The 24,319-nt window shown below is 48.9% G+C and overlaps 2 protein-coding genes and 1 long non-coding RNA gene across 6 annotated transcripts in view; 1 reads left to right on the top strand and 2 right to left on the bottom strand.

The window, feature by feature from the left end:
* LOC310902848 overlaps nt 1–7,260 on the bottom strand; it is a 99,602-nt gene extending 92,342 nt beyond the window's left edge. For both annotated transcript variants that reach the window (XR_014587037.1, XR_014587038.1), the window contains exons 1-3: nt 6,946–7,260; nt 3,725–3,822; nt 3,288–3,341 (exon numbers count right to left, since the gene is read on the bottom strand). This is a non-coding gene — a long non-coding RNA (uncharacterized lncRNA). The remainder of the gene's footprint in view (nt 1–3,287; nt 3,342–3,724; nt 3,823–6,945) is intronic.
* Nucleotides 7,261–7,426: 166 nt separating this feature from the next.
* Nucleotides 7,427–20,062, top strand: CUEDC2 (CUE domain containing 2). 3 transcript variants are annotated; one of them, XM_083844990.1, is made up of 11 exons: nt 7,427–7,569; nt 8,133–8,257; nt 13,138–13,231; nt 14,034–14,177; nt 14,503–14,564; nt 15,760–15,893; nt 16,926–17,096; nt 17,268–17,345; nt 17,443–17,504; nt 19,068–19,128; nt 19,537–20,062. In XM_083844990.1, the coding sequence occupies exons 3-11, from the start codon at nt 13,158–13,160 to the stop codon at nt 19,681–19,683; spliced, it is 933 nt and encodes a 310-aa protein (XP_083701116.1). In that variant the 5' UTR covers nt 7,427–7,569; nt 8,133–8,257; nt 13,138–13,157; the 3' UTR covers nt 19,684–20,062. The 3 variants fall into 3 exon arrangements, with proteins under 3 accessions (XP_083701116.1, XP_083701114.1, XP_083701115.1); XM_083844988.1 differs by lacking the exon at nt 17,268–17,345 and having other exon boundaries at nt 7,431–7,569; XM_083844989.1 differs by lacking the exons at nt 7,427–7,569; nt 17,268–17,345 and adding an exon at nt 7,729–7,981.
* FBXL15 (F-box and leucine rich repeat protein 15) lies at nt 18,335–23,031 on the bottom strand. Its single transcript, XM_083844987.1, has 3 exons — nt 22,727–23,031; nt 21,586–22,088; nt 18,335–21,224 (listed from the first exon to the last, which is right to left on the bottom strand). The coding sequence occupies exons 1-3, from the start codon at nt 22,904–22,906 to the stop codon at nt 21,035–21,037; spliced, it is 873 nt and encodes a 290-aa protein (XP_083701113.1). The 5' UTR covers nt 22,907–23,031; the 3' UTR covers nt 18,335–21,034.
* Nucleotides 23,032–24,319: the final 1,288 nt, after the last annotated feature.

The following is a 24,319-nucleotide window of genomic DNA, read 5'->3' as shown; positions in this document are numbered from 1 at the left end:
GCTTCTTCAGTACTTGTAAGCAACACATTCATGCTGCTAACCTTATGTTGTATGAACAGAGAATATTGTTTTAAAAGATGTATAGTATGGGGCATTCACAGGAAGTATTCACTTTCAAACTGTTCAGTAAAACAAACTCAATTCCCAGAAAAAATGCTGTCCCATCAAAACTTCAGTTCACATTTCAGTCTTGATCTGAATCCAAACTCCACAACTAGCCGTTATCTTGACAGCAAGCCAAACCTTTGTTCAGATACTCCTGCATTTTGTGAGCCACACAAGTCTCACGCTGAGGTTTGTGACTCATGCCCATTAGCTAAGTCAGATTATAGACAGTTTTGATGTCTGGTTCCCAGCACAATACTGCAATGTTTAGGACACATAGGAATTGGTGTAGGAGGAGGTTAGCCATGGTTCTACTGATCACATACTTTTACAGACCTGCCTGCAGAGGGACCGTACCAGTAGAAACAGCATAAGAGCCACAGCTCTTCAGACCATACTTAAGCTCTCACAAAATTCCTCCCAGGGCACTATAAATGCCCTTTCACCTTGATCTTCCTCCTTCCTTCTGAGCCCATCTGGCTAACAGGTGAAAGCGAGGACACCTGTGCACAAAGCCATAAAAGCTGGGAAATTATTGGTTAACTCTGGAAGTTTAATTCCCATCTGAAGCACCTGCTGCTGCGGGCCCTGACTCCCATGGGGGCTGAGCCCCCAGCCGGTGGCCCCTCATTCACCTTCTCACTGTTTGGTTTGTTAGCCTCACTGGCGGGGTATGCAAGGAGCATGGCCTGTCTCCCTCCCCTCCCGCACGGGGCTTTCTGGGACCTAGTGTCCTGGCCTTCTCCACCTGGATGGCTCTTGCAGCAGGCTTGCAAAGCTCCTACTGTGGCCTCAGAGTGGCATCTAGTGCTCAGCTGCTGCACTGCTCTTCAACAGCCGTCAGCTGTCCTCAGCTCTAGCAGTTCTCACGCAAATTGCCCACCTGCTGCCCAATAACCAGGGTCGAGGACTGCTTCGGACAGCAAGCAAAATAACTGGGCTACCTCAAGAAGTTAGTGCGCTTTCCTCAGCAACTGCAGGATTAACTGATTGCACGGGGAGTAGTTAGGAGTACAGTAAAATTTTAAAGGGAGTAAACTCATCCTTCTGGTTCACCAGGGTGTGCTGTATGAAGAGGATAATTCCTACACAGTCCACATTAGAAGATGGCAACTTCTGTGTAACAACATTCATCCTCCACCGTACACCTGTTGTAGTGTTTTTACTAATACACACCTACCGGAACCAGAAAAAAATGTTTAAGTATTTCTTCAATGGTTATATCTGTTCTCAGATACTGCAGCTTTTCTCACTGCTGCTTAGGGTGACTTTGTCTCCTAAAACTACTTTTTCAAACTCGTTTTTCAAGTGTCAATCAAATCTAAAATGCAGAACCCTCCAAGAGCAGGGCGTCAAAAGAAGACAAGGAACCAGATGCACCTTGTGCCCTTTCCCTACGTGCTGGCAATATTTCAGCCAAAAATACCAGCCATCGAAACCAAAAGACACAAACTGCCTGGAACTCTTGAGGGAACTCCTGAAGGCAGCACCCTTTTTTTTCTATTTTTTTTTTTTACTCAAGTATAATTTTATAGTGTATAATTTAATCAGAATGCTCTGCAGGCAGGTACATTATCCCAGCTGAGCGTGTTTTCTCTTTTCAGCCTGCCTGAGACGAAACGGTTGGATAAGTAAAAGAAAAGCTACATAATTATACAGGAAGTCTGAAGCTTTTGAATTCACTTTTCAGTAGCAGACCTCAAAATGTTTTAACAAAATGTAAAGTGTTGCTAGCCTCACCTTGTCCATCTATAAAATGAAGATAATGCTCGAAGACAGAGGAAGGTGAGGATCAGAACCTAAGGGTCCTAAGCTCTTTCCAGTACAGAAATAGATTTTTTTTTCCCATGACATCTGAACAAAAGAAGTTAGAGAAAGACGGAGTGCTTAAATCATATTCTGATCCTCTCTGTATTTTAGTTCTGCCAACAGCAAAGATCAGGCATTTATTATGCAGATTCAGAGACACATTCAAATACAGCTAGATAAGTATTAAAATTTTCCAGTTCTTAAAATTCCTCTAAATTAGGGAAAGCTTTCATATTTTGGTTCTGGCTGAGTTAGCTGCTACAAAAAAGTAGAACACAAAAATTACTTTCACATATAAAAGCAGCAGCAGAACAGGTCCTGTCAATATTTTATATAAAATACACATGGCAAACCAACAAGCTTTCAATAAATGATATTTAAACCAGTTTGTCCCTGGCCTGGCAAAGTGTCCACTATCTACCTTGGCACATGGCTGAGAAGAAACATCCTAGAGACAGAAAGTCCTGCGTGGCAGTAGGGCCTGCATTCACCGGTAAAATTCAAGGAGTCACAGCAGTCTCGATGCTGCAAAGTCAGTTGCTTCAGAACAACACAACAGTAACAGTGTTGTCCCAGACAACAACATTACCAAGAAAGCCCTGTATTACAGAGCATTACATTACAATTTTCTTGCCAATTCTCTGCACGGCGAGAGTCATATGCAATGACTAAGAATCAGCCCATTACTGAACTCTGACTAGCTACACCTACGAGAAACTCAAAAAAGCTGCCTGATGTAGAGCACACACCACTTACAGCATCAGCACACAGGTCACCACATCCAAATATTTAGCAGTCTAAAAGATCTTCCAAACTGTGGAATCATCTGACATTTTCACCTGAGCATTTCTTGTTTGACTTTTGCTCTAGCCACCAACAACTTTAGAACTACTTTTTTTACTGGTTTAAGTACATCAGTATCCAATATAACAGCACCAAGGGCCTTCTGCAGAACAAATGCCTCCATCTCTTCAGGGCTTTTCAGTATCATCTTCTTACTGCTCCTTTAAAGCTGACCAAATCAATGGAGCAGCAAAAGGCACACACCCCAGTCCCTTTATAGACCAGCTTTGCTGAACGTGTTACAACCAGAGACTGAAAAAAGACTTTGTCCCCCAGTTGCTTTGTTTTTTCACATCCTCAGAAATGCTCCTAAGGAACAAACTTGTTAGCGCAGGATGAGTCAGGGAACCTAAATTCCTAATTCTGCTTTCCAGATCTGTCACAGACACATACTGAAATTTTTGGAAATACATGTCATCTTTCTGTGTTCCAGCCTACTGTATATAAAATAAGACACAAATGTAAAGCACAATGAGCTCCCCGACAGAAAGATGACAGACGGATTATTCATTTACTTATTATTCACTTACTTTTCTATTTATTTTTAGATAAATCACCCGATTCTGTCATAAAAGTTTTTGTACCTGTGAATGAAACAGATTAATTTGTCACAAACTCAGAATCGTCTGTTATTTGACTACAAGATCACTGTAATTGTGATAAATGTACATGTAGCAGTAAGCAAGAGAAGGCAAACAGGGACAAAAATAAAAATAAAAATAAAGGAAATATTCGCATAGAACTTCTTATTACCAAGGAAGAGTAAAGACAAAAAGTCTTGATTAAATCAGATTGTAGCCTTGAGATGGAGGTTAATTCACCTGTGAGACTCTGAAATTGTGACATGAGTTTTCTCAGGAGTGACAGAAATAATCACCTTTTGGATTTCAAATTAAGCACATTTATAATCAGCTGAGAAATAAGGATGAGAAAATGGCAACAGCATTTTCAAAGTTCATTTACTTACGCTTTCAGCTACCTGTCTTCTGCAGGACATCCACCAGAGGGCTCCAGGACCCCATTCTTGCTCATTATCGTGGAAAAAAAAGCAATTCTGCGAAGTGCCTGCAAAATTGGAATTGGAGAGTTGGAGTCTCCTTTGGTTGCAGCAGAAATTGGGGCAAGGTGTGCGTTTTCAAAGGGGTGGGCATAAGTTTTCCACACTTCAGATAGTTTAAATTTCTGTAACGCTGTAAGAATGAACACTGTTTGCTGAATACATTAAAAAAAAAAAGACTTTTTGTTGTCAAAATACACTCATTCTACATATAGGGGCCCCTGTAGAAGACTGAAGATAGATCACAATTAAAATGCATTTTGTTTTAGTAAGAATAAAAGCAGTGGACAAAACATAAAGCTATGCACCGATATTGTAGGCCTACCAAAGGGAAGAAAAAATATTTTCAGCGGTCTCAGGGACCAAGGACACATACAAACATGTGATGGGATTAACTAAAAAAAAAAAAAAAAAAAAAAAAGAGAGAGAGAGAGGGAGAGAAATAAAGCCACAATATCAAAAAACACATCCCCCCCAAGAATGAGCTCCTTTCTTCAGATTAAGCCCCATCAGTGGTGCGTTTCAAACCTACAGTACACAAAAAATGCAGAATACCCACTGCAGGGGACATGTCAATATTAAGCAGGGGCAAAACCAGGTGGATAGAATACATTTATGTTCTCTAGTTTCAAGTCAAATATCAAAGAGAGTCATGTGTTACAGTTAAAATTATTCACATGTATATACCACCCACCCACACATTAAAATACCACAGAACCAACCGATTTCAAGTACGTTATACAACAAGGAGTTAATAATAAGCTGGAGAAGGAATAGTTTTCCTCTGGCCTGATTCAACGCACGTGCATTATTCATCGCATTTGTGAAAGAATATGAATCCCATCAAATAATTAGGCGGTATGTTAACCTGCCTGGTTTGCAGTAGCCTGTGACTGACGAGCAGAAGGGCTCTTTGAGAACAATATCCTGCACTGCTGCTCCCTTCCGCCTGGACCCTCTACAAAGGCTGTGTTTTCTGTGTTTGTATAGGGAATCCCTGTGGAGTCTTTATTGAGTTCTAGGTCAAAAAATCCCTGAATTTAGCTTTAAATTAGGGAGCTATTAGAAGCTAAATTTGTTCCAGTGTCCGCAGTACCACTACTACAATTCCAAACAAGACAAGAAAACTACAAAGCAGAGTGACCCAAAGCAAATGAATCCTTAAATTCTGCTGATGAATAGGGTGCCACAGATCACCTGTGAAAAAGCTGTTAGAACCTCCTATGCCACCGTAACCATAAATTAGTTCAGGAAGTCCTGTTCTAATTCAGCCAAGAATTAACTCCAGGAAGTTAGGTCAGGCAAGATAACTGCAACTGTTTATCTTAGCTTTAAAGGCTGTTAATCTGTAGGGGCTTTACGTGCGCTACTTCATTGTCTTCAGAAATCCCCCTTCCACTTCAGTGTGCTGTAATGCAGTTTCCACCGCGTACCTGCCCTAGAGGCAGCTACGTTTTCGGCATGTCCTTTACACAATCAGGTCACACAAGTTAAAACTGATCCTACAAATCTGAGGTTTGTTATTTTCAAATCAATTCCCAAAATGAGATAAAAATCACAGAACATGGGAATGGCAGCGCAGTATAGTTGATGAGCTTCAGTTAATGTGTGATAAGCATAGCCAAAAGCAGAATTCAAAGACAGTGAAAATTCATACTGGTACAACATCAAGGGAGACCTGTGTATGTATTTAAAGAGAAATAAATAATGGGAACAGATTCTGCTCCTAATGACGCTGGAGTGGGTGTGGAATAATGTCCCTCACCCAAGTGGCATTACTCTGGATTTTTCCTGGTACAGCCAAAGGCAGAACCGGGCTCATGTGTTTGGTATTTAACAACGTAATACAGAGAAGCGTGAGTCAGAGAACAACCATGCCTTGCTGCTCCGGGATTTTTATGACAGAGCAGCACCTGGGATCAGGGAATTACTCCTCTGAGACTTGGGCACCAGCAAGCACCACAAGCACATGGAAGCATGGCTCACCTCGCTGGGAGCAGGGAGGGACTGCAGGAGCAGGGTGAAGGCAGCAGAGCTCCTGTCCAGCCGCACTGCCCTGCTCTCCTTCTCGGGAGCAGCATGAGGCCTCCTGAACATACACAGAGCGGTCTTCTAAGCCCTCCGAACACAAGGCTGAGAGGCAGCCTGGCAGCTGTGGGACGGAGCAGGGGACTCTCTGGAAGCCAACGGTGGCGAGGGGTGCTGGACGTGGCTACCAACTCCTCCAGGGTCAGGAGCTTGGGGAATATGCCCCCTGCGGTGCTGCCACACGACAGGAACCACAGCTAAGAAGCACCCCAGGAGCCAGGAGGGCTCTAACACCTCAAAACGCCTTGTTTTCTCTTCAAAATATCTTGTTTTCACCTCAAAATGCCTTCTTTTCAACACAAAATGTCTTTTTTTTCACCCCAAAACGTCTTGTTTTCACCTAAAATGCCTTGTTTTCACCCCAAAATGCCTTGTTTTCACCCCAAAATGCCTTGTTTTCACCCCAAAATATCTCGTTTTCACAAAATGTCTTTTCACCGAAAATTTCTTGTTTTCACCACAAAATGCGTTGTTTTTAACCCAAAATGTCTTGTTTTCACCTCACAATGTCGCTTTCAGCTCAAAACGCCTTGTTTTCACTACAAAATGTCATTTTCACCCCAAAACGTCTTGTTTTCACCCAAAATATCTTGTTTTCACCCCAAAATGCCTTGTTTTCACCTCAGAATGCCTTGTTTTCACCTCAGAATGCCTTGTTTTCACCTCAGAATGCCTTTTCACCCCAAAATGTCTTGTTTTCACCTCAAAATATCTCGTTTTCACCCCAAAATGTCTTGTTTTTACCACAAAATGTCTTTTCACCGAAGATTTCTTGTTTTCACCACAAAATACGTTGTTTTTAACCCAAAATGCCTTGTTTTCACCTCAAAATGTTTTGCTTTCACCTCAAAATGTCTTTTCACCTCACAATGTCGCTTTCACCCCAAAATGCCTTGTTTTCACCTCAAAATATCTTGTTTTCACATCAAAACGCTTTGTTTTTACCTCAAAACTTCTTGTTTTTATCACAAAACATCTTTTCACCGAAAATTTGTTTTCACCTCAAAATGTCTTGTTTTTATCTCAAAATGCCTTGTTCTCACCTCAAAATGTCATTTTCAGCTCAAAATGTCTTGCTTTCACCTCACAATGTCGTTTTCACCTCACAATGTCGCTTTCACCCCAAAACATCGTTTTCACCTCAAAATATCTTGTTTTCACATCAAAACGCTTTGTTTTCACCTCAAAACTTCTTGTTTTTATCAAAAAACATCTTTTCACCGAAAATTTCTTGTTTTCACCTCAAAATGTCTTTTCTCTCAAAATGCCTTGTTTTCACCTCAAAATGTTGTTTTCACCTCAAAATGTCTTGATTTCACCCCGAAATGTCTTGTTTTTGCTTCAAAATATCTTGTTTTCACCACGAAATGCCTTCTTTTCACTCCAAAATGTTGTTTTCACCTCAAAATGTCTTGTTTTCAGCCCAAAGCTCGGCGGGCAGCAGACCCGCCCCAACCCAATGGCCGCACCGCCGCCTTCGCAGCTCCTGCCCTCAACCAAGATGGCGGCGCGGGGAGCGGTGCCAGCACTCCGCCGCTCTACCCTGACGCCCGCCCGCCTCTATGGCCGGCGGCGCCCTCCGCGGCCACGTGACGCGTTCAAGCGCGCCGCGCGGGACCTGCGGCGGGGGAGAGCGAGGCCGCGGCGGGGGCGCGCGGGGCGATCAGGTGACCCGGCCAACGGCCGCGCCGCGCGCCCGCCAACGGCCGCTCCCTCAGCGCGGGGGGGGAGCGGCGGGGCCGAGGGGGGGGGGGGTGCGAGGGGCCGGGGCCGGCCCGCGGGGACCCTGCGGCCTCCGTGGGGGGGCCGGGCCGTGAGGGGGCTGCGGGCGGCGGGGGCGGCGGCAGCCGGGGGTAGCAGCGGGGACGCGCGGCGCTGGCTGTCCCGTGCCGCGTCGGAGCAGCCACGAACACGCCGCGCGGCCCTCCTGCCGCCACACACGGTCCTGTGATACCCCGGCGGTGGTCGGAGGCCGTCGCAAGCCTTACCGCAGGAATCACAAACGTTGAAAAAAATCCAGGGTGGCAGCGAATTTCAGGGCCGACAAGCATAATGTTGCATTTAAGTTAACCGCATACAGTACGTTTTATTCTGAAGGATAAAACTCTTCCCTTTGCATTTGGGAAAGCAGTCACAAGTGACATGAACGATACCATAAAGACACCCACACGCAAAGAACAAACATATTTTCTTGGCTGCCAAGCTAATTGAGCTTTCCTTTCCCATGAAGGACTCCCCGGTTCCTGGCCTGGGCCAAGCAGCCGTAGGATGGGCTGTCGGCGCTGCAGGCACCGGAGCGATTTGTGAGCGCTGGCCGTGGGCTGAGGGCCTCGCGCAGGCACCGCTTCTGCTCAGGTAAGGGCCCGCTGCCGGCGTGTCACCGGCGTGCAGCCACCCCACACGGCTCTCGGGGGAGGGAGAATTCCGGCCGTCGGCTTTCCTATCTTCTATTGCTGTAATATAGTGGAAGGGACTAAGTTATTAACAAAAGCCTTATTTTAGCGTTATATCATAAAGCAGTTAATTGTGCTGATATTTTCAAAGGCCTCAGCCTGCTTTCCCATAGCAGCCATGCCATGGAAGTTCTTTGAGGGACTTGCAGGAAAAACAAAAAACGGGCACACTGAAACTGTAAGGTGATATTCAGCCTGGGAAGTTTTATTTTAAGTCAGCAAAGTTTCAGGAGGCAAAGCAGTTCAGTGGAATGTAGCCACAGCTCTCCGTCTTTCCTGGAGGTCTGACGTTTGCTTCGATGTACCAGAGATTTCCTCTGAGTTTGTATTTCACAGGCTGTACCGAGAGCTCCTTGTATCCCAGGGGTCTATCCTTTCCCAAGCACGTGCACACACACAGCTGCATGAGAAGTGCCTTGTACCTTCTCATAGCGAGTGTTCAGAGAGAGCACAGTGAACCATCCCTGTTCCATTACTTACTCGCTTTTGAGTAATTACTGGAACTTGAGCTAAAAGAACCTTGTAAAGGTGTTTTAGTCAATCCCTCAGCCAGAAAGCCTGATCATTTTTACCTAAATTTTCTCTAGCCTGCTCTGAAGGCATACAATCAAGGCCTACAACATGCATCTCCTTCCACTTGCAGCAACCTCAACTCTTTGGTAGGCAAATTTATGATCTCATAAAAGTTGATATACATCCAAATGGCAGTTCCTCTCAGCTCAGAAACCTTTTCCTAAATTGTTCTCCTAAAGTCTATCTTGTTAATATAAAATCTAAGGCACTATAAATCATTCCCATCACATCCCACTGACCATTTAAGAATGATTACGGAAATTTGAGCTGAAAGAGCCTTCAGAAATGATCTAGCCGTATGCAAACATTTCAGATTTTTCTCCTTTTTCTGAAGAAAGGCAGATTCATGTGCATTGTACAAAAAGAAGCCAACTTTTCTTGAATATAGTGTAACTAGAAAAAACAAGTTAGATCCTGTGCAGTATGATAATCCATGCCCACATTATAACGACAAGAAATGCAGCAGGACTTTCATAGACGTATTTGAGTCAGGTGACAACTTCCGAAGTGATCTTAAAATCCACACTGCAATTATGGCTGGAAGTTTAAAATGATGATAGCACCTTTTCAGTACAATTGTACTCTTGGGAAAGCAATTTCTCTTGCCTTTGGGTTTTAGATCATGCAGTGCGTTGTAAATCACTCCTCCACAAAACTGTGCGCAAAGGATAAGGTTTTCTAGTAAATCTCTCCCTTAACTATTGCACCACTGGAAAAAAAAAAGTGGCATTTGAAGGTATATTACATAAGGTGCTTTAGGGTCCAGAGTTATGTAATTCTAAACTTGGATACGTGTGGAGAGGAGCATGCAGCAACATCAGTTTCTTCCCTGAAGAATCCATTTAAAAATGTTTGTGCACAGGTTTTTAATCAGCTCCCTCTTTAAATACCCACCCAATCTGAAAGGCCAGAGGACACTGAGGATTTGTCTTTCCACGAGCCTCATTTGGCCAAGACCATTGTGCGTTACAGATCCCCAAGAAGTTAAGTTTTGCAAGGACAGTTTATTTACCAGAGAATAAAATCTCTCCTCCTAGCCATAAATGATCAAATGCAAGTGTGCTTGTCTCTCAGAAGGTTGGTGCCTGTGGTTTTATCAGAGCGGAGGTGGGTTCCCCAGGTAAAGGACGGTGACTGAACCATGAAAAAAATAGTTGCTCACTTTGCCTCTTTCTGTCCTTCATTGTAAGGCTGCTTTTGTCATTAAGGGGTTTCCTTTCTTCAAAGGCAGGCTAAAGGTGACAGCGTGGCTTCCCTGGATGTAAACCTTAAATCTTGAGTGTGCTGGTGGATGGATTTGTGTGAGATGCCAGAGAGAATTTATACACAGTAGTTAGAACCCGGTGCCTTCTTCTCATAGACACGAGGAAATGGCTTTTATTCAGATACAACATAGTAACTCTGGAGGAAAGTATATTTTCAAGCCTTTCAAACCAGTATTTCTCATGGTTGTCAGAGGCTGGGGAATGGATTCGAGACCAGTTGGTAACTGGCCACCTCTACAATACCACTTCTGAATTATTTTTTCCTGTTTCTCTTGTCCCAGTCTGACACTTGCCTTTGATTAAGGAGATGAGTGACTTTGCCTGTTCTATTGATCAGAATAAATTACCAGCAGCTAATTTATGGACCTCACAAAAGTGCCTTTGACATGGTGAATTGTGCTCTGTTGTTCAGGTAATTGGGTTGTCAGGAAATGTTATTGGTTACTATGCAGTATCTCTTATAGAATATGGGCCTGTTTCATGGAAATGGACAAAATCTTTTAGACTTCAGCTCCCAAGAAGTCGTGAAAACTGAATAAGAAGGAAGTAAGCATTATTCTTGATAGAAGTGGCAGTAGGAAGAATGTTTTGACTGCTAAATGTTGATTTTCCTTCTCTGATTTCTGTAAAAAGAAAATTACTTTTCTTGTACTTGTTCAAGTATAAGTTTAGGGGGCTTGGTGCTTGCCAGTGTTTGCAGATTCAGCTTGAAAAGTGGGAAAAAACACACTGCTTAGGACAGTATTCTTGCCGTGAGTGAGATTCAAAATCTTACTGTTGGCTTTGGTGTCTGAGAAGGACAGAACAAAGCTCACCTTTTTTTCTTGGTGTGTTGCAAAGACAAACTTGTTTCTGTCGCACCACTGGAGAACATTAAAAAAAACCACACACAACCAACAAATGGGCAGCAGGAAGGTGTTTTTACACAGGGTGGTTTTTACAGCCAGCTTCCACACTTGCAGGCTACGACACCTGCAAAACTGATAAAAGCAAGCAAAGGATTCTCATGAGACTGAAGGAAAAAGCAGCACAGGAGCTCGCTTGGGCTCTTTGCATGAAGAGCTCCTACCTGAAAATGTTTGGGCTGTTTTTCTCTGATGCTGTAAAATGGGAGTTTTCTATCTGAAATTACAGGAGGTAAAGTAACTGTTCAGCTTAAAACTGAAACAGCAAACCTAATCTTTTCCGATGATGCCTTCCCCAGCTGTTCCTGCACGTGCTGTGCTTTAATACCTGTGTGTTGGTCGTACAGTGGTACAGCACTGGTAACTCATAGTTATGGCCCCAAGTGAGAGGTAAATGTAAAGAAGGGCTTGCTTTCTTTTTTAGTTACTGGAACTGTATCAGTGGGAAGGTTGGTACTGACACCACTAGCTGCAGGAAAGTTTAGGTAATTAGATGGCTTCTGTGTTTAGGTCTGAACACAGCGAAAACTGGGAGTTCTGTCAATGTGTCTCACTTTGTCCAGCTGCTGTGAGGAGAGAGGCAGGGAGATGCAAAGTGGGATGCCACGTACCCAACAGAGCATCTTTGCATAAGACAGTGTCACAGCTTTGTCCCTCGATATCAAATCACTAGAGCCTCAGTGTGACAGCCAGAGGCAGGCCTAGCTGGTTGGGTGTGCTCTGTCCAGCCACGAACAGAAGAGCGTATGTGTACTCTGGTGACCTGCAGTGGTGGCCAAGTGCAGTGCAGACCTCAAATGGGCCCCGAGACTGCAGGTAGATCTGTCAAAATGCCGTTGTGCTTTGGTTCTTTATAGGTCCCGTATCAGCAGTGCTGAGGATGATGGGGTGGGTTTGTTTCTATCCTGCTAGCTCTGGAAGTCTCATCTCAGGAAGTGCTAAAACTTTGATTCCACGGGAACAGCAACCCACAAGACTGCTCTGCTAAGTCTGTGTGAAACGGTCCCGGTCAGGTCCTGCTCTACATGAAATGAGGGGAGCGTGATGACCTCCACAGCCTGGAAGCTTTTTTGCCGATGACCATGGCAGTTTCTGTATACGATGGTCTAGTTTTCTTCTTCAGGAAGAACTCTGTGCTTACACCAGGAGTTTGCCCACCCCACAGCTTTGTAGACCCAAGTGGGAAGGAATGGTTGAGGGATGGCTTTTCTCCACCAGACTGAGTCCAGGCCCACCACTGATAGCTGAAGCAGGGCTACAGGCAGCCCCCCTCTGCTGTTACTTCTGTGGGAGCTCTGTGATTCTTAGAACTCCCCTGAGAGCTCTGGGTTATCAAGTGCCCCTTGTTGCAGCTGCATTGTCTGCAGAAAGGCTCATTTACTGAGCACAAGAGGCTGCTGTTTGGGCAGGATTCCACTGGCAGTCCGTGCCTGACCTGGAGACCTTTGATATTTTGGCTGGCAGACTAGTTGTCTGTGCCCTGCTTGGTATTTCCCTGTGAAATCCAGTCAAGGTTTTCCTTTCTCCAAGAGACGTAACCCTTCCTCCCACTCCCACTCATTTTTGAGTCCAAGCATCAGTGAGAATACTCGCAGCCGATGAAGGGTCCACCCCTTCCTGCAGTGAGCACACACCCGCAAGCCACCACTTCCCCGCTGGAGCGCATGGCGTTCCTGCTCAGGCGGTGTCTCTGAGGTCCTGCAGCTGGGCACATCTGCAGTTCCAGCTTTCCTTCCTGCAAGGAACTTTTTAAATGTACGGTACAGCTGCATATTGTCAGCATCAGCGTGAGCAAGAGATGCCCAAGAGATTGGGCTACTTAGGGCTGGTATTTCCAGTGGATCCTCATAATGCTGGGTTTTGCTGATGTCTTTGCTGTTACCCAGGGATATCAAGCCGTGTTGGAGGAGTTCATGAGTTGTCCTGATGGGAAGAGCACACTTGACTACACCATGCTTATCTTTTGATCTTGGTGATATTTTGATCTACTACATGCCTTTGAAGTTACATGGAGTTTTCTTTTTCTTCCTCTTTTTCAGAGAAAAGGGTTTACAGAGACATGGAGCTTGAAAGAATCATTCGAGACACACTGACACGTTTCATCCAGTCCCACATCCCTGCTGCAGACCTCAGGTATGGTGAGGTCCAATATCATTGTTTAGCTTGAACTCTGTATTAATTGTCTTTCTGCACATTATGCTGAACTCCAAGTGGAATATTAGAGCTTTGCCGTATTGCTTTTCCTTAAGTCAAATCCAGGATGCAGGTAATTTGCACAGGCTTTGGTATAAATCCTTAAACAACCATCTTTCAGCACTGAAATCTAGTAATGCCATTTCTTTGATGACCAAGAGGATTAATTTTTGTTCAATAATATACATAAGAATATGGAATTCCGTTCATCCACAGTGATCCCACGGGGCTTTCTGCGCAGCGCACCACTATGTCAGGGCTCTCCCTGTTCTGAACTCTGCCTGCACGCAGAGATACAGCCACCTTGAGGCTAGAGCATAGCAGCTGGTTTTGCAGCCAGTGGCAGCAGTAACATAAGTGTGGGGCAGCAAGCAGAGAATGCTGCATCCCACAGAAATCCCAACTTGACAAAATATAATGAGATCACCTAGAACAGCAGTCAACACAGAAAAGCCAGAGTTTGAGCACTTGGAATGTTTTGGGTAGTTCTAGACAGGTGCTGTGGCTTTCATTCAGCACTGCCTAGGAAAAAGGACAGCACACAGTATTTTCTGTATTTATCCGTAACTGCTTCCCACTCAACTACCGAGCAGCTGCTTGGCGTTGCCCATACAATAAGATACACTCCACATAGGTACTCCTACTGCTGTATTAGAAAGACACAAGGTTAGACAGCATGGAAAGAAAGAGAGAAAAAATAGCCCTGTTGACCCCGCTTCCATGTCCTATGTTCTGTCTCCAGTGGGATGGATGATGTTTTCTTTTCTTACATCACGGGTGTCCTGGAAGAGCTGGGCTCACCAGAGTCCTCTGAGGAGACCTTTGACATGGACACCTTCATAGAAATGATGGAGGCTTACATTCCTGGCTTTGCAGAGATCCCCAGGTACGTGAGTGCTACTGCTTTGTATGTGCATGCCACGCAATGGGTGTCTGGACCCAACCAGCTCAATGACATGAATTCTTTTGTTGTACCCAGATGGGGAGGTGTTAGTAGCAGACCTGTGCCACAATGATTAAGACAGGCATTGCCTGAATACATAAATGCTAATCCCAGTATAGTTTGCAAGCTAGGTCCTTGACTGTCTTAAACGCCAGTTTTGTCTATTGGGCTTCCCATCAAACCTTGTCTTTCTATAAAGAGGTAGTCAAGAAGGATTGGCTAGTACTTTTATTCCTCACACTACTTATGCAGCTTCTGTCTCTTGCAGTGGGGATGTCTGTGAAATGATGTTCTCTCTCTCAGAAAGGCTTGGTGAAGCACGCAACAAAGGTGAGTTACACAGTTTCAGCACAAGCAAGTATATTCTGCACATTTTCAGTCTTAGTCTTTGGAGTTGAGCAATGTCAGAGCATAAAATAATCTTGTGTCCAAAATTTAGCATCTCTTAGGCTAGCCTGAATTGGTTGACAATTTTTTTTTGTAATGTTCAGCCAGGTTTTTGATATAAACACATGGGAGGCTTGAGTCATACAGAGTACTGTCCAAGAGGCTGGGGTGAAAAACACTTGACCAGATCTCTAAACACCTCTGTTGAGATAAAATCCAGAGTAAAAAGAAAGTCCTAGCAGATACAGGGCTGTTTGCTGAAATTCTGCTGTAGGTTAATTCTGGAAGTGGGATTTCTGCCTCCTCTGATAGCCATCCGACTAACGGATAGTACTGCTGGGCAGCCCATGTCAGGTGCATCATGAAATGGAGTATAGACTTTGAGCACACTCAGAGCTCACTTCCCATTCACCCATGACCCCTGGCACAGATTCAGCTGCGATGTGCTCTCTGGCCTCTGTTATGCAGGACTGCAGAAGACTATCACAGTAAGCGCTTTCTAATCTCCGTGTTCACAGATCAGCTGGATAGCTATATTAACCAGCCCCAAAGGTAGCTCCCATAAGAGAGCAGACGGGTGAAGTGCCTGGATATTAAACCATACATAACAGGTTGGGTTTTGCCTATCTAACAACATCACTGCTGTCTTACCGGGAGCCAGAAGGCTACACTGTGTAGAACAGACAATCCTTTTATCTTGCTTGCTGCTTTCTTGAACTTGACAAAATCTACTGCTCTGCTCTGGTGCCCTGCATCCTGCCCTTTGAGGATCCTGATATAGCCTGCGTGTGGAAGGAGAGCACCATCCCAGCTTTAGACAGGATAGAACAGAGGTGAAATGATTCTCCTTTCAGAGACACAGAATGAACCTGTAAAGAGAGATGCATCAGAGTAAGCTGACCACAGGATGCACTGGGTCACACACAGGCTGGAACCACCATTGTGTATTCCTAAATTTAAAATCACAGTGACACCTTCGTTCAGTGAAGGCAGGAGGAACAGTAGTGGTTTCTAGTCTTGTCACTTAAGAAGGGGTTTACTTTGGCAGATGATGTACTAGCAATCTAATGCTAACAGAAAGCACAGAGCTCTGGCCTCTGTGGGGCTGTTGCTCAGTAGATACCGCTGTGTCTTTAAGAAAAGCCTGGCCAAAAGGCTGCAGAAGCCAGGAGTGAAGCACCCTCTGAAGACCTGACCAAGGGCCAGGAGCCTGGAGCCGGAGCCTGCAATGGGGAAAGGCTGTGCACTCCAACAGATGGAGCCGAGGCCCAGGTATGTCCATGCCACAGAGGAGCAGGGTGACAGCGTCACCTAGCACCACCTAAGTCATTTTCTGGCTCCGACAGGAAGCACAGCATAGGCTGTGACACAGCGTCGTTGATGCCTGTGATCTCCCCCATTGTATGGCCTGGGCAAGACTGCGTCAGTAAGCGAAACAAGAAAATTATGTGCTGCCAGAAGAGCATGAGCCATCACTCTGGCTCATGCTTCCCCGTCCTGAGGTAGCAGGGCAAGAGAGAGCTTGTCCCAGGGCTCTCCAAGATCCTACAACAGTGCAGTAAGGATGCCTCTACAGCACTAGCCAGGCTCCACCCCACTTCACCCCATTCCACTCACCTCAGTTGACAGTTTGAGCCTGATCACTCCCGGGCTGTGATGCAGTATCCAGTGGTCACACCTGTGTGTCAGTCCTGAAGACACCGGTCCCACCCTCAGTGACCCGTGCTGTGTACATGCTGAGCTGAACCACAGAGTCATTGGCACGGCAGTCTTGAACGAGCAGCTCCAGTCAGTGTGCCCCATGCCGCAAGCATTGCAGTGCCTAGTAGACCCCCCTACCTCCTTACCCCAAAGCTCTGCTTGCTGTTTCTCCAGTACTGATGTCTTACTGCTCGGCAGTTCAGTCCTTCTGTGTCCACAGCCTTCTAGGAAATGCTGCTGCTGTGCTTCCTTCTGGTGTAGCCGCAGGTCCCCATGCTTACGAGTGTTGTCCCTTTCCGATCAAAGGGCACATAACCTCAGAAGGGGAGGAATTCAAGCATTTGAACCACAGTGCCCAGGAAGTTCACTCCTAAGGGGATAAATAGCAGGGCTACACAGGTGAGGGGACAGAAATCCTATTTTAAAGGCTGAAGTAGGGAAGAGATTAAGGGATGCTTTGTCCTTGCAGATACAATTCCCTTTTAGCTTCAGGAATGGGATTTACAGTCACCCTTGTAGTGAGAGAGAGCCTTCAGCTAAAGGCAAATAGAATGTTCTGACTTAATGCAAATCAGAGCTCTTTGTCTCTCTTGCTCCAACTAGGAAGGCGATGACTTGAAGGATGGCACGGAGCTGCTACTGGAGATGTTCCCTGCCTGTACCGTGAGCCAGGCAGAGAAGGCACTAGCCATGGCCCTGGGGAACTTGGAGGAGGCAGTGCAGTTAATTGTGGAAGAGAAGGTGGAAATTGGCACAGCAGGTGCAAGTGTGAAGGTAACGTACTCCGAGCTGGGCAGCACTGAGCCAGAGAGCTGTGCAGAGCTCAGATACAGACAGGTATCCCAGCTGCCTACCACGAATGGAAACCTTGACTGCAGGAATTTTCCACGCTCCCAGCAATGAACTGGGAAAATCACCCAAAACACCCCTCGCTCCCTCCCTCAGCTCTCCAAGTCCAGGCTGTGCCCACACCCAGCCAGCACCACGGAGCTACGTGAGGCACCCCGCTTCCCCCACGGGCTGGGAGTACTGCATCAGCAGCTGGACTCGGCTGAGCTAGCAGGGCAGCTGTGCACCCTGTGTGTTCTGCTACTTACACACCTGCTTTGTCTCCTCCCAGGAACTGGCACGGCCCCGCAGAGCACCCAATCATGAGGAACTGAAGCAGGTTATCTTACAGAAGTAAGTACGCAAAGAACCCCGTATTCTGCTCACAATAGAGGAGATAGCTGATTCACATGTAGCTGAAAGATCTAAGCACAAGTATAACCTTTGGCTGGGAAAAGAGGTTGGGGTTTCTTTTAGAGCCCTGGCACACAAACAGGTTACCTCCATCGGCTGGGTCACAGCACTGGCTGTGTGTGAGGTTTCAACCTCCTACAGGTATACTGTAAATCACAGCATTGTCAGCTGAGGCCCCAGGTAAAGGTTCAAGGCACAAACATCAGGCCGCAGCTCAGGTAACGCATGGTGCCTTGTAGAACTACAGCAGCTCATTCATGCCTCCATCCTTGGAGACAGTCCAAACAAGTCTAAAGATATCTTTAAGAGACTGTACAGCAACACTGGGAAGATCAAATCTCAGTTGCTGAAGGTGTGAATTCAATGCATTTAAAGAAACCACTCCAAAGGCTCCCTAAAGACTTCTGGGGAATGAAAGTGGCTTTAGATTGGTTTACCTTTATTCATTTCCAAAAGCATTTTATTCTCAATAGAGAACCCACAGTATGGTTTAATCGATCCACTTAAAGATCTTGGCTTTCATGAGTATCCTTCTGTGGGCATGCAGTTTCCACGTATCTATCCAGCCAGCCTATCCATCAATCTTTTCCACCACTTTACATCCTTATCAGTGAGGGAACAAACAACTGATGGTCTAGGGAAGATAAAGCAAGGAAGAATAGCATCCAGGCAGAAGTAACAGTCCCTGTCCTTGCCGGTCTCCTGTGCAGGCTTGCTTCAGAGTCAAATGCAAGGGAACAGAAAAAAACAAACAAAACACCAGCTGATAGTTACATTTCTAGGAACTTCACTTTAATGACGTTTTGGCAACATCCTGTACTTTAAACATCGTTCAAGCACAGGTACAGAGAGCAGATCACCATAGCTGAAGATACATGGGAACAACTGTGCTAACTCCTGAGGGAGAAGGCATGGTCAGCTGTGCTGCCCACCTGTGACACCAGCTCCAGTACCTCAGCAGTACAGCAAGTGAACGCTTGGGCCCTGGTGTTCCAATTAAATAGGGAAAGAGGTGATGCTTTTACAAAGTTGCTTCCAGCTCAAATTAGTTTCCTAGTCAAGTACTACATAGCGTGAAAGGCATACCATCTCTTCAGGGCAGAAGCAGCCAGTTTGGCCCTCTGATTTTACCTCATCTCCTTTGGCTGCCATCACTCAGACTGAAAAGGAGCAAAGCTACCCCAATGGCAGAGCATGCCAGACCTCAGCACCTCTCCGTTTTACAGGGATTATCTGCATTCTCAACAGCCTGAGCTTTTGATACCATTCACTTAGGGCCAAGGATGCTACTCCAGGAGAATCCTGCTGGATTCCCACCAGAACGATGACACGCTTCTTGCCCATTTCATCCAAAGGGGAACCTTAAGCACTCCTAGCTGCAATCTAGGCAAGTAGGACACACTGCACAGCCACAGACCAGCCAGGGAAGAAGAGATGTAGGTTGTGAATAGCCCTAGGCGCAATGCACATTGCAGCATTCACCAAATGCTTCTTGTGTTTCAGATACATGATGGTTGATAGTGCAGAAGATCAGAAAACACATCGGCCAGCTCCACCAAAAGAGGTGAGAAAAGAGCAGTTCCAGCTCACCAAGAGTTTGAATGCCTTTGGCTACTAGGTTAAAAAAGCAGGCCGCAAGTCCAAAGAGCAGAGGCAGTCCCAAGGCAGGAACACTCACAGAGCCACTAGAGAGCAAAAGGGAAGGTTAGTTTACAAAAGAGAAGGTTAGTTTAGCCGCAGCAGGGTCTGTCAGTACCTACCACTGACTAGCATGGTTCCTGCTCTGCCACCCCTCCCTCCCCCCTGTCCAACAGCTCTGTTTGCCTTTTTAGCCAAGATTCCCAACAAAAGGGACAGGTAACTCATCCCAACCTAGTCTTGCTGTTCCTCCACCCCCAAACACAGCTCTCCTTATGCTTGTCCCTTCCCTTTCCCCAGCAGCCTCCACTTGGTGTTTGTCTTTCCTCTCCAGGCTCCCAAGAAGCTGATCCGCTATATCGATAACCAGGTGGTGAGTACAAAGGGAGAGAGGTACAAAGACATCAAGAAGCCAGAGAGCGAGGAGATGAAGAAAACTTACATCAGCCTCAAACCAGCCCGGAAGTACAAGTTCCACTGACAGCCAGGTCCTCCTGCTCTTCAGCCTCCACCTCGCTGGCCAGGCGTGGGAGGAAGGACACGTGGCACTAGGGATGAGAGGGGACTCCTTCACCCCACCCACCACTAACTGGAACTAACCTGGGAGCCAGGACACTGCTTTCAGCTTCCTGAACTAACCCAGCTGACAAGGACAAGCCTCTCTGTGGGCAGCTGTCCTTCTGCCCCCAGGGGCACACCACAGCAGCTAGCGGGGGCCTGGCCATTCTCTGCTATTCCTTGCATGGGACGTTCTTAGATCTAAGATGTGGCTTGTGGTTTTGCAGCAAGCTTTTTAGAAGTCTGTGTGCACTGTTGCTTTGAGTGCAAGTGTCAATAAAGATGATGTGAATTGGTGTGTAGTTCAGCTGCACGTGCTTTGCAGACAGTGCCTCTAATCCCTTCTGGGGCAAAAGACCGGAACTGGGCTCTCCCTGCCAAGACAACCTGCAGCACTCAAACTCCAGCTGACAGTATGGCCAGGGCCCCTTCCATTTCTCTCCACTGTTGAATATCAAAACTACAGCCACGCAACATGGAGCAGGATGTAGAAGCAGGCTGGGGCACTACTGAAACATAATTCAGAATCTGGAAGAAACAAACGGTGATGACCAACCGCTGTCAGTGAGAGCACAGCTAGGTTTGGTGCTCTTCCTCTAGTGAAATCGCGTTTAGGAGTGTGTTCCCCTGGGAAACAACTGCCTTGCGCTCGCCTAATCCAGTGCCCTGTGGCAAGGAGCTAGGTCTGCACACACACGTTGCCATGCTGCGCCACACCAGGCCTTTGGTGCCAGGCTAGCTGGGGCTACAGGCTGGAGCTGGGCTCGCACTGTCCTCCTCCCAGAGCTCGGAGGGGCCCACCCTCTCCCAAGAGGAGAACTGGCAGCTTTTCTCCATTCTGCTCCAGCTGGCCTGATTTGGTCTCAACAGCTCTGCTGGCATGCCCTGCACACCCGCCCCAGGGGACAGCAGTCCACAGTCCCCAAACTCCCCTGCTCTCTGGACAGCTGCCACTTGGAGATTTAAAATACAACAAAAAAATAAATCCTGACTATTAGCTGGTCTAGCCAAGGCCTGTTCAGCACCATGGTGTTCCCACAAGTCCCTTGCCCTCTCCACACCGCTGCAGAGGGAGTTACTTTTCCAGGAGGCACCAACAGAGCTCCCTCACAAACACGCAGTGGCTGTTAAACAGCCCCAGAGACAAGAGTGAGCCCCTCTTGGGCCAGCCGCACCAACAGGACCAACCTCTCCCTCTGCACGTCTCAGCAGCACCCGGCTCTGGCATCCTCCGGGGATCCCAGCGAGGTGTTGGTCCCCCCTCCCCAGCAGTCCTAGATCTGGAGGTTAATGAAAGGGGCAAAGCCAGCCATGTCCTGCAGGAGAACGAGAGCCGTCTGCGGCAGAGGCTCCACATCCAGCTCTACTCCACGGCTTCGGAGGACGCTCAGGCTGGACTCAGCCACGTTGTGGCAGTGCTTCACCTTCAGCGAGCGCAGCTTGGGACAGTACTCAGCCAGGACCCTGCCAAGAAAGAGCACATGCAGGTTGCGGGCCAGGACTCCCGAAAGCACAATTCCTAACTCACCCTCTCCTCTGCTCCCAGTGCCACACGTGCGCCGTCCTTTAGGAACAGCACCACAGTAGTCACGGTAGTCTAAGAGAAACTCAGGCGACACGGTCAGATCCCCGAGCTACTCTCCATGACATGCCAGGGAATTTGCTTTTAGCAGCACATATCACCACTCCTGACTGGCTTGCTAGTGGCTTCTCCCCCAAATTGCACTCTAATTGCTCTCGGCGTGAAGCAATCTGGCTTCCCAGGTCTCTTCCCCCCGCCCCAGCCACCTGCCTTCCCCACCCAGCTCCCCCCGTTGCTCAATACCTGATGGAGTCATTCTTGACTCGCAGACACCCGGTGAGGTCCAGGTGCTCCAGCTCGGGGCAGCACTTGGCGGTCTCCTCCACAGCCACGTCGCCCACGTTGGCATTGACAGCCAGCGACAGAGACTTGAGCCTGCTGCACTTCTGCACCAGGTAGCAGATGGCCTCGTCCTTCAGCTGCCGGCAGGCCGTCAGGTCCACGGCCTCCAGCGCCTTGCAGTGGTCGGCCAGGCTGCGCAGGGACAGGCTGTCCACCCACTCGCAGTGAGCCAGGGAGAGCCGCCGCAGGTTGGGGCAGCTCAGCGAGATGGCTATCAGCGCGTGGCAGCTGAGCTGGGCGCAGCCCTTCAGCTGGATGTGGTGCAGGTGGTGGTTCTGCCTGATGACCGGCAGCAGCTCCCTGTCCGTCAGCCAGTCGGAGCAGCTCTGGAGCGCCAGCTGCTGCAGCACCTTGTTGTCCTTCAGCAGGGTAAGGAAAGCGGCTCTGGGGACGGCAGGTCCGATCTGCAGGGGGAACGCAGGAATAATGAGGCATCCCCCAGGTGCCCAAAGCGGCCTTACTCAGCCTGATGCTGAGCTCCCAGAGACCCACTCCCTTCCTCTTTTCCACGGTGGCACAGAGGTGACCAGAGCCCCCTTTCCAGTCCCAGGGCAAGCCCTGCTGTCCCAGCTCCCCTCCACGCAGCACCAGGACTACTGCCACAAGATGCTCTCCACTCCTTTCCTCACCCCTGCATTTATATACTTGCAATGAGCTCCACGTCCCTGCTCTCCAACAACTCTGTGCCAGGCCACCCTGGGCGTTTAAAGACACCGCTGCCTTTCCAGTCCCCAGGCAGCCCACCCCAGGACCCGCACACCCTCTCCCCATCCCACCAGACCCACCCACTGCACAACCCCCGGCGAGGACCACCACCAGGCCGTGCCACCCTCGCCAACGCCAGCTTGCTTCCGCGAGCCGCTGCCCCGTAATGGCGAGGTGGAGCTCGCAGGTTCCCTGCTCCCGGGAGCCTCCTGCTAAGGAGGGCGGCATTTCTGGGCCCTGAATCACCGCCTCTCCTCCCCGAGCCCGTATGGCCAGCCAGACACGGGGCCACCAGCCCCGGCCAGGGGTCCGTCCCCTCCCCGCGCCCCGCCGGTACCTGCGCGGAGTCGAAGCGGCGCATGTTGGCCAGGTAGAGGCGGACGAGCTCGCGGAAGGCCCTGCTCACCCTCCGCAGGCTCAGCAGCTGCCGCAGCGGCAGGTGGCGGAGGACGTGCGGCACCAGGACGTCCTCCCAGGGCAGGGCCAGCAGCCCCCCCTCGGCACGGCCGGCGCTCATGGCGGGCGGGCGGCCGGGACGCAGCGGGGAGCGCTCGGCAACGCCGGGACCTGCCGGGACCGGGACCGGGACCCGCCCGGCACCTCCGCCTCTGCTGCCGGCGCCGCAGTGACGTCACGGCGGGGGCGTGGCCCGCGCCGTTGCCCCGCCCGCCGCGGGGAGGTGCAGGCCGCCAGGAGGCGGGCGGCCCCGCGCATGCGCGGCGCGCGGCGCTGTCCGTTCAGCACCGGGCGGCCCGGGGCGCGGGGGGGTAGATCTGTCCTTCCGTCAGAGTGCCCTTCGCCCAGGGTAGGCCTGCGCGTCTTTTTTTGGGCCTTCAAGTTGCCTTTTCAAGTTTCACCTGGACGCGTGCCCCCAGCTGATCCCAAATACTGCGGCTCCTGCACTGGCCCTGGCGTCAGGCGGGCCCTTCGGGACCAGGGGAGTCCACCCCGGGGGTCAGGCAGTAGGGTGAGGGCAGAGCCTGGGCTAAAACCTGCCTGCTGCCCTGCAGGGATACCTGCTGGCTTCCCGGACCTCAAACAGCGCGTGGGAAGGACCGTCACAACTGCTCCCGTGAAACAAAACACGTTGTTAATTTTCTAAAAGGATATAAAGGGCTGCGTGTCCTGCTGTCTCCTTGGCACAGCGTGTGCCCGGCGTCACGCAGAAAGCCCCAGGCCCTGGATTAGAGGGTGCCCTTCAGGAGATCAGCGCGGTGAGCCGGGAGGCGCTTCCTTTTCAAGGGAGAATCGCCTCTTGTGACTCACCAGGCACCTGCCCTTTGTGCCCCTTGGAGGGCCCCATTTCGGACAGGGCACATCTGGACAAAGCCACGCGCCGAGCCCTGCGGTGGGCTGGCGGCACCACTCCGTCCCGTGGCTCTCCGTTATCCCGGTGAGCCCCGACGCCCCGAGGGGGAGCGGAGGCCTCCTGCGTCAGGCCCTGAGCTGATCCCCGGTGACGAGAGCAGGCTGAGCCCCAGGGGAGGAAGCGGATTAGCTCCAACTGCTGCAGCAGCTTTCCTGCGTCTTCCTCCGAGAGGCACGGTGCTGGCTGCTCTTGAGCGCCTGGCCTCGGATCTGACCCTGCACGCACCTTCATCCCTGTCAGTGTCCCACTGAAGTGAGCAGAGACTTCAGCCAGCTCTGCTGGTGTCTAGCTGTGTTTGAGGAGCCTAGGGGAGCAGCCTGCTCTCGATGGGGTGAGATTTAGGGCACCGGGGCCTCACACTTAGAGGAGCTGCCCTCAAGTCAGGAGTCCAGGCCTTGGTTCCCAGAGGGGCTTCTGGCTCGTGGCTGAGCTTGGGCAAGTCTTTCCCCCTGCCACCCCTGACTTTCCCTCGTGCTGATAATGCAGCTCTTTCCACCTCAGAGGCATCCTAAGAGGCTGGCAGGGTGTCCGCAGGCCTGCTGGTGTCCGCAGGGGCCAGGC

Source organism: Anser anser, assembly GCF_964211835.1.
Source record: "Anser anser genome assembly, chromosome: 7".
Lineage (NCBI taxonomy): Eukaryota > Metazoa > Chordata > Aves > Anseriformes > Anatidae > Anser > Anser anser.
Note: the sequence above shows the minus strand (reverse complement) of the source record. Positions and strands in the feature narration are given on the sequence as shown.

Coding starts and splice junctions, on each gene's coding strand:
- CUEDC2 (XM_083844990.1), top strand. CDS start 13,158: ATGGAGCTTGAAAGAATCATTCGAGACACACTGACACGTTTCATCCAG. Junction 14,178..14,502: donor GGCTTTGCAGAGATCCCCAG/GTACGTGAGTGC, acceptor TGTCTCTTGCAG/TGGGGATGTCTGTGAAATGA. Junction 17,346..17,442: donor CCCGCTTCCCCCACGGGCTG/GGAGTACTGCAT, acceptor GTCTCCTCCCAG/GAACTGGCACGGCCCCGCAG.
- FBXL15 (XM_083844987.1), bottom strand. CDS start 22,906: ATGAGCGCCGGCCGTGCCGAGGGGGGGCTGCTGGCCCTGCCCTGGGAG. Junction 22,089..22,726: donor GCCGCTTCGACTCCGCGCAG/GTACCGGCGGGG, acceptor TTCCCCCTGCAG/ATCGGACCTGCCGTCCCCAG. Junction 21,225..21,585: donor GTCAAGAATGACTCCATCAG/GTATTGAGCAAC, acceptor CTTTCTTGGCAG/GGTCCTGGCTGAGTACTGTC.